Raw genomic sequence first — 15,395 nt, 5'->3', positions numbered from 1 at the left:
GCAGGGGTAGGAGAGTTGGTGGCTGTTCCAAAACCCTGCATCTACTTTATTTTAAGTGATTCATTGACTACTTCTAATATTAATAAAGCTTTTGGTATCTATAATCCCAATTCCAAAAAGTTAAAAACATTCTCCCATTCATCATTAATTAAAGAAGAATTAAAGGACTAATTAAATAAAGACACTAAAGAACATTTAATAGGAAAGGCATGTCAGTTCCTAAGCAATTTTTCACTTGTTAGTAGTAAAAAGGAATATCGATTTAAATCCAATAAGATGCCATTGCTCATGCTATGAAAATTATTGAATCAAAATATAACCAAATTCTTCTAAAATTGTATCAGAGAAAAAAACTTACTGAAAGTAATTGTTAAGGAAAATTGATGATAGGAAGACTTTATAAGCATGATCTCCTAGAAACATGCAAATAGCTCAACACCTTATCATTTCCTCTTTTGTGCCTTTGTACAACAAAATGTTAGTTGCTTACAACCATCAGTCAGAGTAATTCCACTTGCCTTCTGTTGGCTGTCCCCTGAGGTTCAATGGCTTTGGCCAGCATTTCCTTGTAAATTGGAGACTTTAAGTACCGAGCATAAGAATCCTGATAAGAGCAAAAGGAAAAGAGTAATTATAGGAAAGAAAAGGAAATCAAAAGGAAATTTAAAGTTATTTTCAAGCTATTGCAAGACAGAAAAGCAAAGTTAAAGAATTATACTCTTCCACATATGATGTATAAATCTACATATTAGAATCCATGTGGTAAAACCACAAATTCTGTGACTTTGAAACCAAATCCTGTACTTCAGATCCAATCCCATACTGTACCATAAAGCCCTTTCCATGTAGAAATTCCAACAACAAATTCCAAAATCCAGTTCACATGATTTATGGAACTGAAACAGGGTTGTGCTAATTACTACATGATAAACATAAAGAGTATTTGAAAAGTCACATGAAAAGTAAGCATCAGAGATTGGTTCAAAACCCACCTGTAATACCTACTATCTATGTCAAAGCTACTTAATCTGTGAGTTGTAACCTCATATGGGGTTGCATAGTTGAATGAGGGGTTGCAAAATTATGATTTATTATCAACAAATGTTTTGTTTATGCATCTATTTTATATACCTATATACCTAGGTTTGTATAAAAATTTCTTGGATGAACAGAATAATTTCAGAAAGGCCTGGAAAGAATTACATGAACTGATGCTGAGTGAAATGAGCAGGACCAGGAGATCATTATATACTTCAACAACAATACTATATGATGATCAATTCTGATAGATGTGGCCATTTCCAGCAATGAGATGAACCAAATCAGTCCCAATAGAGCAGTAATGAATTGAACCAGCTACACCCAGCAAAAGAACTCTGGGAAATGACTATGAACCATTGCATAGAATTCCCAATCCCTCTATTTTTGTCCACCTGCATTTTTTATTTCCTTCACAGGGTAATTATACAATATTTCAGAGTCCAATTCTTTTTGTACAGCAAAATAACTTTTTGGATATGTATACTTATTTTATATTGAATTTATACTTTAACATATTTATCATGTATTGGTCAACCTGCCATCGGAGGGAGGGGATGGGGGGGAAGGAGGGGAAAAATTGGAACAAAAGGTTTGGCAATTGTCAATGATTGAAAATTGCCATGCATATATCTTGTAAATAAAAAGCTATAATAAAAAAAAGTATAAAAAAATTTCTTGGATGAAAAGGGGTAGTGAATAGAAAAAGTTTAAGAAATCTTGATCTATGTGACTCTCTGTCACTTAGTTTCCTTATATGGAAATGAAGGAGTTGAATTAGATGGTCTTTGAAGTCCATTCCAGCTTTAATCTATGTCCTATGATCAAGAAGAAAGAATTATTGTGAGAGTCTTCACTAACTTTTAGAAATAAGTGTTAGTTTTGGGGTGAATGATATTGAAATAGAGTGAAAACATTATTGATGGTATATTGATTCTGTTATATGGAATGCAAGCTCATTGAAGGGAGCTACAGTTTCAACTTTGTTTTTGTATTCTAAGTGTTTTATACATAGTCATTTAAGAGGATCATAGAATTAGGTTTGGAAGAAAAAGAGAGACCATTTATTTCAACCTCATTATTTGGCAGATGAGGAAGCTGAGGCCCAGAGAGTGACTTGCCTATAAGCATAAATAATCATCAGAAGTGAGATTTGAATCCAGGTTCTTTAGTTCTGTAGACAATACTTATTCCACTGTACCAAGTACAATAGAATACTTCTGATTTTGGAGTTAAAAGATATAGTCTTGAATTCTGACTCTGATACTTAAAATCTGTGACCTTGGATCAGTTTCATAATTCCATTGTACTACTCTTTCCTCATCTATAAAACATAAATAATAATACTCACCTTACCTATAATAGATATAAAAGTTTTTTGTAACATAAAGGGCTATAATAAATTCAACTATAATCTTAATCCATGGTGTTGAATTTTGCTATGACAAATTTTGATCCATAATCAGAGCCATAACTAGCAGTTTTGGCATCTGGGACAAACTCTGACAAAACATGCTTAAAGCCAACTATATTAAATCAGACATCAAATCATTTTTAAAAATCAACACAATGATTAGGAAAAGAAATCATGGGATATCAGCTCACTGAGGATATACTTTATGACACTTTAGCTTCCATGGAATAATAATATTAACAATAACAAAAATAATAATTAGCATTTATATAGCACCTTAATATTTACAAAATGCTCTATATATGTTACCTCATTTTATCCTTGCAACAACCCTGTCAAGTAGGTATTATAATTATCCCATTTAATAGATAAGGAAACTGAGGAAGACAGCAGTTAAGAAACTTGCCCAGAATCATACAGCTAGGTATCTGAGGCAGGATTCAAATTCAAGTAGACCTGACCCTAAGTCCACCACTCTATCTTCTTGACCACCTAGCTGTCTATTGAGGAGGAATTCAACTGGGATATAGTCAGAGGAGAAGGGGGTAAAGGTAGATAAAGGTTAGCAGGTACCAGAGAAAAGCGGGCATCAGATAAATTCTGATTATTCTTGCTAATTAAATGCTAAACTTAGTATATTCTGTGCTACTGAAAGAGTATAGTGCTGTCAAAGCTCTAAATTTCAGTGCCCTGGAGGCAAAGCCTTGGTTGTTCATCCTCTGACCATATTGGCACTTGCTGACATGGGATTTGCCCTTAGGAAAAAAGTTGAAAGTGTCTCCATATTATAAAGATATTTCCTGGTTGTACTTTGTGAATCCTTAATTGTAAGCTGAACTGATTCTGGTCATTAATATTAAAGTATTACTTACTTTAGCTGAAAACTTATGTGCAAATGGAATTTTTTATAAACCAAATAATATTTTTTCATATACTAGGGATAGTTACTATTTAAAGAAATCCTTCTATAAGATGAACCTAGTTAAATGTTACTAATTCTTTTTTAATGGGGTGGGACAGAGAAAAAACAATCTTATTCAGTGAAAACCTGATCAGATCTTTTAAAGAAATTGAATTTTATTACTGTTGCAAAAGGTTGGATTGGAGATATTGCATAGAGCATGTGCAGAGATGGATTTTCAGGGGATGTTCCATGAAACATGAATGGAATTGAGCCTGTATCTGACCCATTTCTTGTGAGATATACCATTTTGTAAGTATTGAATGACTTGCCACTTGGAAATTATTCAGGAATCTTTTTTTCATCCCATGGTACCCAGATAGGGGAATGGGGAATGGGAAAGGCATACACACTGAAATGGGAAGATCTATAAAAGTATATTTTGAGAGAAGTAACTCTGCCCCCTTTCTCTTTCCTTCTGCGCTTTTTCCTCTATGTTTCTCTTTCCCCTGTGTCTTCTTCTCCTCTCCTCTCTCCCTCCCCTCTCCCCTCTCTCTCCCTCCCATCTTCTTTCTCCCTCCCTCCCCTCGCCTCTCTCTCTCTCTCTCTCTCTCTTTCTCTCTCTCTCTCTCCCCATAATTCTCTTTCCATCTGTCAAGCATGTTACAACATATTTTCTCTCAGACGTCCAGTCGAGCTATTTTTTGTCTTTTCCCACCCCTGCAGCAATAGCAAATACTTGTATGTGTACTGATATGTTCTGATCTGGTCTAGACAAGCCTGAAACTGGACTTTGAACAAAGTCCCTTGCCTCTCCCCAGCCCTGATAGAAATCTCATAAATGCAAATTAACACAATTCTGAGTTACCACTTCATACCTATCTAAATGGCTAAGATGACAGGAAAAGATAATTATAAATGTTGGAGGAGATATGGAAAAACTGGAACATTAATGCATTGTTGGTGGAGTTAAAAAATGATCCAGTCATTCTGGAAAGCAATTTGGAACTATATCCAAAGGGCTATAACACTTTGATCCAGCAGTGTTACTACCAGATCTGTATCCCAAAGAGTTCATATAAGAAGAAAAAGACCTACCTGTGCAAAAATGTTTGTAGCAGCTCTTTTTGTAGTATCAAGAAATTAGAAAATTGAGTGGATGGCCATCGATTGAAAGATGGCTGAATAAGTTATGGTATATGAATGTAATGGAATATTATTTTCTGTAAGAAATGATGAGCAGACTGATTTCAGAAAAACCTGGAGAGACTTACAAGAACTGGTGCTAAGTGAAGTGAATAGAACCAGGGGAATATTGTACATAGTAACAGCAAGATTATATGATGATCAATTATGATATATTTAGTTCTTAGTTATGATATATTTTGTTCTTCTCAGAAATCCAATGATCTAAGACAATTTCAACAGACTTGGGATAGAATATGCCCTTTACATCCAGAGAGAGAACTACAAAGACTGAATGTGGATTGAAGCATATTATATTCACCTTTTTTGTTGTTTGTTTATTTGTTTGATTTTTCTTTCTTGAGGTTTTTCCTTTTTGGTCTGATTTTTCTTGTACAACATGACAAATATTGAAATATGTTTAAAAGTATTATACACATATAACCTATATCAGATTACTTGCTGTTGGGGAGGGGGAGGGAAGAGAGGGAAGATGAAAAAATTAGGACACAAAATCTTACAAAAATGAATGTCGAAAACTATCTTTACATGTATTTGGAAAAATAAAATACTATTGATAGCAATCTTATAAATTCAAGAAGTCAACAGCTCCTGGGTTCAGGAGTGATTATATACCAAGAAGTGCTTGCTACTAGTATAGTACTCTTTGGAGTTTAAGATAGCCAACAAGAGGATAAACCTTACAGTTGACCAAAAGATATGGACCTTAAGTGGGTTGAATGAAAACCGAATGACTTCTGTATATTCTTCTATTTGGCAATTCTTTCTCTGGATGTATCTTTCTTCATATGTCCTTTATTGTTAATTTAGGTATTTATAATAGTCAAAATAACTTGTTCACTCAAAGTTGCTCTTAAAACAATACTAATTTTCCAAGGGTAGTATAAGGAAAACAGTTTGTAAACTGCTTTAGAAAACAAACAATCAGGATCAAGTAAACTATCAAAAATATCATAAACTGAGTGTGGATGGCCCAAATTAGTGAAACTTTATTTAACTTGTTCAAATTTATATTTTTAAGTTCCTCTTTTAATATACAGAATTTTCTCAAAGTAGAGTACATCTGTACTAGTAGGGAATTTTGTTGTTGTTTTTGTTTTTTGCTAACATTTTATTCATGCATTTTAATTTTACATTACAGTCATTTCTGGATAGACTATTACCACTACTATGTTTCCCAATCCATCTTCCCTTTGTACAAATAAAAATAGTAAAGCCAATTGATTGATATAGGGATCACAAAAATTGACTGCATATGCAATCTACATCTGAAATCCTCCACCTCTTCAAGAAAAACAGGAAGAAGGCACAGGCACACTAGATTATGATATAGTAAGGCAGGCTTTTTTAAATTTAAATTTTAATTTTTGTGTGTTTTTGTATCCCCATTACCTGATAAGGGCCTGGTAAATACAGAAGGCAATTAAATGATTATTGAATTAAATTGGACCTTATCAACCTAAAAGAGTAGTTCCTAAAAGGGTATCATCTTTATCCCTAAATGATTTTTATTCAGTGAGGTCCTAGTTCAGTGGCTGAGGAATTACTTATATAATTTCTGCCTCAAACAAAATGAGAGTGCTAATCAAACAAAATTTCCTTTTCTTTTTCAAATTAATGAATTATTTAGTTTTCTCTAGGAAGCAATGGGGTCTTCTGTAGACACAAAAAGTCCAATTTAACATTTATTAAGCACCTCATACATACAAGACATATGATAGTCTCTGAAAAGATAAAGTTTTTTTAAAAGCCTAAATAGTCCCTACCCTCATGAAGTTTCCATTCCACTGGGGGATATAATATAGAATCATAAGATCATAGGTTTAGAGTTATAAGAGAACTTTCAGGTTGTCAAATGACTCCTTCATTTTAAAGATGAGACTGAAGTCCAGGAAGGAAGGGAAAGAAGGGAGAAAAGAAAGAAAGGAAGGAATGAAGAGAGGTGGAAGGGAAGGGAGGGAGAGATAAGAGAAGGAAGGAAGGAAAGAAGAAGGGAAGGAAGAAAGAAGGAAGAGAGGGAGGGAGGGAAGGGGAGAAGGAGGAAGAGAGAGAGAGAGAGAGAGAGAGAGAGAGAGAGAAGAGAGAGAGAGAAGGAAGGAAAGAAGGAAGAAGAAAGGAAGGAAGGAGGAAGGAAGGAAGAGAGGAAGAGAGGAAGAGAGGAAGAAAGAAAGAAAGAAAGGAAGAAAGGAAGAAAGAAAGAAAAAAAGAAAGAAAGAAAGAAAGAAAGAAAGAAAGAAAGAAAGAAGAAAGAAAGAAAGAAAGAAAGAAAGAAGAAAGAAAGAAAGAAAGAAAGAAAGAAAGGAAGAAAGAAGAAAGAAAGAAAGAAGGAAGAAAGAAAGAAAGAAAGAAGGAAGAAAGAAGAAAGAAAGAAAGAAAAGGAAGGAAGGAAGAAGGAAGGAAGGAGGAAGGAAGGAAGGAAGGAAGGAAGGAAGGAAGGAAGGAAGAAAGGAAGGAAGGAAGGAAGAAAGAAAGGAAGGAAGGGAAGGAAAACAAACCTTTTTCATAAGCATATAGATATGAGTTTGAGCAGCATCAAGAACATAGCGATGAGGGTGTTTCAGTCCTTTGACTGTGATGTCCATGGTCTTGCCATCTATATTAATCCACCGCCTTGCTCCTGGAGCCAGAAAAAGCCTAGGGTGTCAATGAGAAATTATTAGCAAGCATCAAACTTTCTGAACCAAAAGAGTTTGGAATATGTATGTGTATATCTATAAATGAATATGTATATATAGATACATCTATATATGTCTACATAAACATATATATATATGTATATATATATATATGTACACACACATCTATATCTACCATCTATCAATATTTGTGTGTGTATGTGTGGATATCCTAAACTCATAACAGAATCATAGACTTAAAGCTAGCAGGGCTTCTATTCATGTTGTCTCTCTATTAGACTATAAGCACCTTTAGGGCAGAGACTATGGCTTTTATCTTTGTATCTTCAGAATCTAGGACTCTTTCTGAAACTATGTGCTCAATAATTGCTTGCTAATTGGCTGGCTAGAAATTCAGATAGAAAGGGTTCCCACCAATGAAATTCAAATCACATTTTACAAGAGACTATTTCTCTTTTCTTCAAATGACTTCCCCACCTCCACCCTGATAACTGTCCCAGAAACACTCTACTTTTCATGAATCTCCAAACACTTCTGCTTGGGTAGACAAAAATATATCTATATTCATAATCCATGGTTATCCAAAACCATGACACCTTCACCACACTTTTCCTCCATTTTTATTTCTCAATAGATCTGTTGTTGGCCCTAACTTTAGAATAAAAATAAGCTGCTGAATTAATAACCAGAAGAGCTCCTTTTTTTCCATTTTCTAAATATATTCTGTTTAAGTTATAGAGTCTGAATGCAGATCAAAGCATACTTTTTAAATTTTATTTTTCTTATTTTTTTAGTCTGTTTTCTTTCACAACATGATTATATGTATATATGTGTGTATGTGTATTTCTATTTTTTAAATAAAATTCTACTGATCTCTTTTGCTTTTACATCACCCTTCAAAGTCTCTCCTTCAATGTCTCCCAGGGAACCACTCTTTATAATAAAGAGTAGGAAAGATGGATGGGGAGGAGGGGGGAATAGTCCATCAAAACTAGCTAATATATCCCCCCAAAAAAGTCTGATTATATACAGTATTACATACCTGAAATCCCCCACCTCTGACAAAACTAAGAGGGGGAGATAGTTTCTCACAATTCCTCTTTGGAGGCCTGGACATTCTAATTTCACAAACCTGAGATTCAATTGTTTTGTTGTTCTTTCTTCTTACTTTGCTGCAATTCTTGTATATATTGCTTTCCTTGTTCTGCTTACTCTATTTTGCATCAGTTTATGTTTTTTATGCTTCTCTTTATTTATAATATTGATTGTTTCTTTCAATTTACATGGTTTCTTGCAATTCCATTATATCTATTCTTTCACACTTTCATTTTATTGGCTTATCCACTCATATTTAGTTATATGTTAGTGAACAGTGGAGGGATGGTGAGCCCTAGAGTATTTTGGCAAATGGGAGTGCTCTTCATTAAGATACCTCCCCACAACTAGAGTGAACTCAGTCCAGTTGAGTCCCAGTCCCCCAGACTCAACTCCTCTAATCTGCTGTCTTTCCCATTCTCCTATAGCAACTCCGATTTACCAAGATTCTGTAGGGTTCAGTATCCCTTCCACTGTTCATTCACGGATTTGGTACGATTACAACCATCCCTTCTTTCTCTTGTCTTTCTCCAATTCTGTTGGGCTTCCCATTCTAAACTTCTATTCCACAAAATGCATTGACACTAATTGATCTATATAGTTCAGCTCTTGTACTTTCATGTCTATTTATCTTTTTATATTTTTATTCCTTTGTATCCTTTAGTGATGTCTTTTGGAATTTTTTTTAATATTTTAGGTTAATATTTCTCTCACTTAAAAAAAGCATACTTCTAAATATGGGACAATTGATTTCACTACTAATTAGCAGATAAATAATACTTATATTTTATAGTTGTACTTACTTATTTTTAAGTTGTTTGGAATGTTTGCAAGTAGAATATTCTCCTTTTTTTCAGGACTGCTTCTTTTGTTAAATGATCATCTGTTTTTCATTGATGATTAGACTCAATTTTTCAGGGAATATCATATCATTTTGAATTTTCATTCCTTTCCCCAATTCCTTGTGGCTACAGAATAATCTAATTTCCTTTCCTTCATATTTTAAGGTTTTTCTCCTGGATGCTGAAAAAGCTTATTGCCTTCATTTAGATTGTTTAACTTAACCAATTTAGTCTTGGCATTTGAAGCACAGTTTGGGGAGGGTGTGTGTATGTGAGCACATTTAGAGGCTATCCATGAATTCTCTCAATTGATGCATAATGGTGAATATTTAGAAATTCTGAGCAATTTTCTAGTATTATTTACTGCATTATGGCATTCAAGTTTTTTTATTTGTCTCTTCTGATTGGAGACCTATGAACTTTGTTATCTCTGAATAACTTTATTCAAAGTCAATCACTTTTCCTTATATGGAATTCATAAATTCTCAAAATATTGTTTTTCTTCTACCACATTTTACTCCATTTTAGTATTGTGATGTTCTAAACTTGTTCATCTATCTTCTCACTTAAGAGATACTTCATCATAAATTAAATATTTTTTTCCTAATCTTCCAATTGAGCACTTAAATTCTGCATTGAGAGCTCTAAGTTCTGACCAATGTTCCCTCATAATTTCTTCTATGGGTTTCATTTTTAAAATTGTAGGTATTATATTGTTATCCTTGTTCCATTCTCTCCTTGAATAACTCGGAAGTTTTATTTCATGGAACATTTGTTAACTTTCCTTTGTATTCTATATGTAAAGCTAAACATTAAGGTGGTTTCAGCCCCATTGAGTTGAGGGATATATATTTCTCTCAGACTAGGTCTCTGTTCTCAACAGCCTCTTGAGTGAAAAGACTGTCCCCATCAGAGTTTCCAAGCCCTTTCCATCATGGGGGGCAGGGTGCAGTGAGTGAGGGCTGTGGAACAACAGCAAAATATCTTTACCAGCAGGTGGGCTCTGTGAAATCCCATTAGTTAATTTATGCTCCTGCCACTTGGAGATTGATTGGAGAAGGGTGCTAAGTGAATATTTCAAGGATTAGAGTTCTTTGGTGTTAATCCATAATGATGTTGCCATATGGGGTTCAAGTCTTCCTTCTCCTATGGGATCAAGTTGTGATTGATCTAATATGGTGCAAAGTAACTTTTTCTGGAGGGCTGTAAAGCTGAAGAAGTATAGAGAAAATAACTAATCTGTAATCTTTCCTGATCTTAAATATTTTCTTATTGGGGAAGAAGTTACAGAAACCTCTTAGACTGTCTTCAAAGAAACCCCAGAAAAAAAATTTTGATTTACCACGGTCAAATCTCACCTTAATTGACAAGAAATATGCAAAGCCCAGCACACCTGCATACACAGACACAACTGGGAGATGAGTTTTTGATTTCTGGTCTTCAATTGTTCACTCCTGACTGGTTGGTTTAAATGGACAAGGAGTCCAAAGACATTACAAATTTTCCTGAATCAGAGAAAGGATGGTCTCCATGGTTTCTTGCCAATACATGTGACCATAACTAATTTATAGGCAATACAACTTCACACAACTCAGATTTGCTTAGCTATTCACAAAAGGATGATAATACATGGGGTGGTAGAAGAAGGGGCTAAGAGAAAGATTTTCACAAAAACTTCAGTCTTTGCAATGCTCACTTGTAAATTTCTTCGGCCTTGTCTTTGACCTTGGACTGATCTCCATATTTCAAATCTTCACAAGCTTCCCAGAATCCCAGATTCTCCCCTGAAGAAGTTAAGAAGGACCAGATAGACAAGAACCAAAAAAGAAATGAGAAGAAAAAAGGAATAGGACAGCAGAGGTTGATCAAAATTTCATTCATTATTTACCACCTCCTTATAAATTCATTGGGCTGCTACTTGCTTTCTGAATTCTGCAAAACACTCCTATCTTCAAATGGTTCATAGTGAATAATTATCCTGGGCTTAGTGCCAAGCTTTCCATCTATTGAAGTACACAGATCAAATCCCATTACAACAAACTCTATAAGATCATTTGCTGTTCCTTTATTGTATTAGAATTTGATTGTGGCAAATATTTTTTTAACAAGCTGACCTATAGCTGAGGCTTAAGAATCTTTTTTTAAATTTAAATTTAACTAATCTGCCATTTTTTGCAGCTTGTAATAGGATTTATCTTCTTGAGTTATTCCAAGGGAAATATTTATGTATATGCATGCACGTATGTGTGTGTGTGTGTGTGTGTGTGTGTGTGTTTCCCATTTCCTCAGCTGGATTTGGGCAAGAACAGTACCTGTATTGGTATATCCTTCCCTCTTCATCCCATTATGTACAAAATGCAGAATAAAATTGCTATTTATGCTACTTAATGGTTTTGGTGAATTGGCTAAATAATTAGAATAGAATAATTAACATCTAACTAAGTGACTTTTTGCATGGCAAAACCACTTTAACTTGATGGGAAGGAAAGATACAGAAAGCAGAACTCCTAACAATTCTTCAGTTCTTTCTCAACTAAGTGCCTCATCACACTTTGGTGTCCTATGAAGAAATCCATGAGTTTCCTTATCTTGACATTCTTCAGTTTAACAGTAAAGTAGAGAAAAGAGGGAAAATTACTGGGTAAGGAGATTGGGGTGAGGGTGAGAAAGGTTATATAGATAATGTGGCAATAGAGTGCCAAATAGATATCTTGGGAGATGGCAGGAAGGTACCTCTTTATCCTTTTGTATATAGGCAAGTTCTTGAACATGTCACAGATAGGAAAAAAAAAAAAAGACAAATACTAGACCACCTGAAAATTGAAGTGTGAAAGCAAACCAGGATTTCAAGGAAAAATATACCCTGCTCAGCAGAAACTACAGGAAAGCACAATTTGAGAATTGGAAAGGATCTTAGAGATAATCCAGGCCATCCCCTAATACCATGCACACTGCTAATTAGGATATTTATTGTCATTGGGTGGGAGTCAGTATGTAAAAACCTAGATGGTGAACATGACTGTATTAGATTAAATATAATAGAAATGAACTATCTATTTGCATGGGGGAGCAATTAGATAATGTAGGTAAGGTTAAGTTAAAGAACTAATAATTTATTTTCCTGATCCATACCTGAGGCCTACATATTGCCTAAAGGAGGGGATAGGCAACAGATAACACAGTAATGACAGAGGGACTATTAGAGAGAATTCTTAATATAGTAAGGGCTTATTGTCAGCAGCTGTATTTTGTCACTTGGACCACCAGATGGAACTATACTCATCTGGCCACTTGGTTCTCTGTGGAACTAAATGCACTTCTCTTGCTTTGGGTTTTATCACTTATAATTAGGCTATATAATACAGAGAAAGATGTTTAACAAGCCATATCATAAAATAATGTTCTACAAGAAGCTGGCAGACAGGTTATTGGTATGTCAATGAAAATTAGATAATGGATCTTACTGATGAGTAACAGAATCTCAGTTGGAAGGGAAATGGGGCCATCTAGTTGTTCTCATGAATGTAACTTGATTATCAGACCTCAAATAATTCACTCTCCCTGAGGGGTGGATTTGGGGACAGGGAATGCTGAAGAGATAGCTTTCAACTAAGCTCACACAACCAGCTTGACTTTCTGTTCAAGGAAGGAAGGGATTTTTTTTGTTTTGTTTTGTATTGTTTTTACCCTCTGACATGGCTTTCTGATTTGGTCAGCTATTTTTCAGACATTATTTCATATTTATGGACATGAATACCTTGAGGAGATTTTTATTTTTCCTGAGATTGGACATCAAAGTTAATTTTGCCCAATCAGGAGAAATAGTATATGACAAGGAAAAAAAATTAGCTAAAGGGAATCAGGAAATGGGACATTAAAGACATTAATACATTTAATTCCCCTTACATTCTCCTTACTGGGTTTGTCTCAGAATTTATGTTTGAAAGAAAAAACTTCAAGGATATGTGTCACAGTAGAGTCCTTTGACTGATCAGTGACAAAGCAGGAAAGGATGTGGGCAAAGGAAAAAGGCAAAAGTTGTACTAAGACAAGTGCCAACGTTAACAGAGATTTTATAAACTGGTGCATGTTTTTCCCCACCCCAAGGATAATTTGGCATTAGAGCTTGAAATTAAGGAAGGCCTAGTCTTAAATTCCATCTCTGTCACTTTCTAGTTATGTGACCATGACTAACCTAATCTTTCTGAGCCTCAGTTTCCTCACCTATAAATTATAGATAATAATTCCTAAGGTAAAGTAAAATCCCAACAGAGTTGTGAGGGTCAAATAAAATAAATTATATAAAACACTCTGCAAATATAAGTCTTATATAAATGTCAGCTATTACCAGGATTGGCAAATATTTCTGAAAGCTTTAAAAGTAAAGCTGGTTATTGGATAAGCACAAAACAAATAAAACCGTGAGAATATCCAGGAAAAAGCTTCTACTTTCCTGAGAACCTCCCAAAATTCATGCCTGGTATAAAAAAAGAAAGTGTATAAGGAAGATTAAATTCAGACGCACCACTGAATTCTTTCTTCAGAAATAACTGGAAGCTCTGTCGCCCCTTGGGATCTCGGATCAGTTCATTGAAATTAAAGGCCCATCGTTCCACTCTCATTTTGGTTGGGATGTCTACCCTGAAAGAGGATCACATATATACATAGACTCAGAAATAGAAAATGCTACAGCAGCAACTTTCGATGTTTCCCCTTCCCCACCTTCATAGAAGAGCAAAAACAGGGTGAAATAGTGGGAATTATGCTGAATCACAAGTTAAAGAAGTAGGATTCAAACCCTGCCTTTGTTTCTGACTACCCACAAGACTACAGGCAAGTCACAATCTCTCTGGGATTCAATCTCTTGTTCTGGAAAATGGCACTGTTGAATTAGATTATCTCTAAGGGATACTACATTCCTAAATCAATGTGATCTCTAGTCCTAAAGAAAGGTTCTCCCTTGTATTCTGATGAAAGTTGATTTCTATGACAAAGAGACCTAACCGAGTTTCAATGGATAAAGGATGGACAGAAACAGCTACACCCAAAGAAGGAACACTGGGAAACGAATGTGAACTATTTGCATTTTTGATTTTCTTCCCGAGTTATTTTTACCTTCTGAATCCAATTCTCCCTGTGCAACAGGAGAACTGTTCGGTTCTGCAAATATGTATTGTATCTAGGATATACTGCAACATATTTAACATTTATAGGACTGCTTGCCATCTTGGGGGGGGGGGTGGAGGGAGGGAAGGGAAAAAATCGAAACATAAGCGAGTGCAAGGGATAATGTTGTAAAAAATTACCCTGGCATGGATTCTGTCAATACAAAGTTATTATTAAATAAAATAAAATTTAAATTAAAAAAAAAAAAGAAAGGTTCTCCTTATCTCAAAATAAATTTGACCTGTAAGAGTAAGAAACTGAAAACAAGTAGAGACCATTAGTATACAACATTTCACGAAACTCTATAAATTTTTATTTTGCCCAAAAAAGTAGAGATCTGTGAGACAATGAATGCTACCTAGAGGTATATGAGACACAGCATACCAATGTTCTCTGTCCACTCATCAAATATTGCATCCAGTTTTTCCATATTTATTCATCCAAAGTTGTATAGACCTTATTCTCAGCCTCTACATAAAGATCACTATCAATTAAGTCTCTCTACTCCTATAAGCTATGGATTCTATGCTAAGCTAAGAAGTCATGTCTAACCATCTTCATTGCTCCCTATCCTAGAGCTTTTCAAACATTTTACAAATGGCTTTCTTTCCCCCATCCCCATCTTTCTTTCTTTTCTTTGTTTAAATTTATGGAATAAAACAAGCTTTTCCATAACATAACATATACATACACATATTATATTACATATTGTGTGTATAATATTAAAAAGATGATTACACATGAAATTACAAATCTACTCTGTGCAACCTGTTATTCTTTTGGTAGTTTAAAAAGTTGGATCTCCAAGGAACTAAAGTCTTATCCTGATGCCCAAGAGAAATGGGAAGAATAGATCTGCACATTTTCTTTTTTTCTTTTTTTTTATTATAAATTTTTATTGACAGAACACATGCCTGGGTAATTTTTTACAACATTATTCCTTGCACTCACTTCTGTTATGACTTTTCCCTTCCCTCCCTCCACTCCCTACTCTAGATGGCAAGCAGTCTTATACATGTTAAATATGTTATAGTATATTCTAGATACAATATATGTGCTGCCCATTTTCTTTAGGGTGTTTCAGTCTCTCTATTATT

General features: G+C 34.6%; 2 protein-coding genes across 3 annotated transcripts in view; one reads left to right on the top strand and one right to left on the bottom strand.

Annotated features, from left to right (window-relative positions):
• The window catches only part of ARSG (arylsulfatase G), a 996,823-nt gene that overhangs the window by 502,471 nt on the left and 478,957 nt on the right, over positions 1–15,395 (top strand). The window lies entirely within an intron of this gene.
• RGS9 (regulator of G protein signaling 9) overlaps positions 1–15,395 on the bottom strand; it is a 90,238-nt gene that overhangs the window by 5,031 nt on the left and 69,812 nt on the right. For both annotated transcript variants that reach the window (XM_051995246.1, XM_051995247.1), the window contains exons 13-16: positions 13,658–13,773; positions 10,829–10,916; positions 7,055–7,193; positions 519–604 (exon numbers count right to left, since the gene is read on the bottom strand). In XM_051995246.1, the coding sequence (XP_051851206.1) occupies positions 519–604; positions 7,055–7,193; positions 10,829–10,916; positions 13,658–13,773 (429 nt within the window). The remainder of the gene's footprint in view (positions 1–518; positions 605–7,054; positions 7,194–10,828; positions 10,917–13,657; positions 13,774–15,395) is intronic.

Source organism: Antechinus flavipes, chromosome 4 (assembly GCF_016432865.1).
Source record: "Antechinus flavipes isolate AdamAnt ecotype Samford, QLD, Australia chromosome 4, AdamAnt_v2, whole genome shotgun sequence".
NCBI classification, from domain to species: Eukaryota; Metazoa; Chordata; class Mammalia; order Dasyuromorphia; family Dasyuridae; genus Antechinus; species Antechinus flavipes.
Note: the sequence above shows the minus strand (reverse complement) of the source record. Positions and strands in the feature narration are given on the sequence as shown.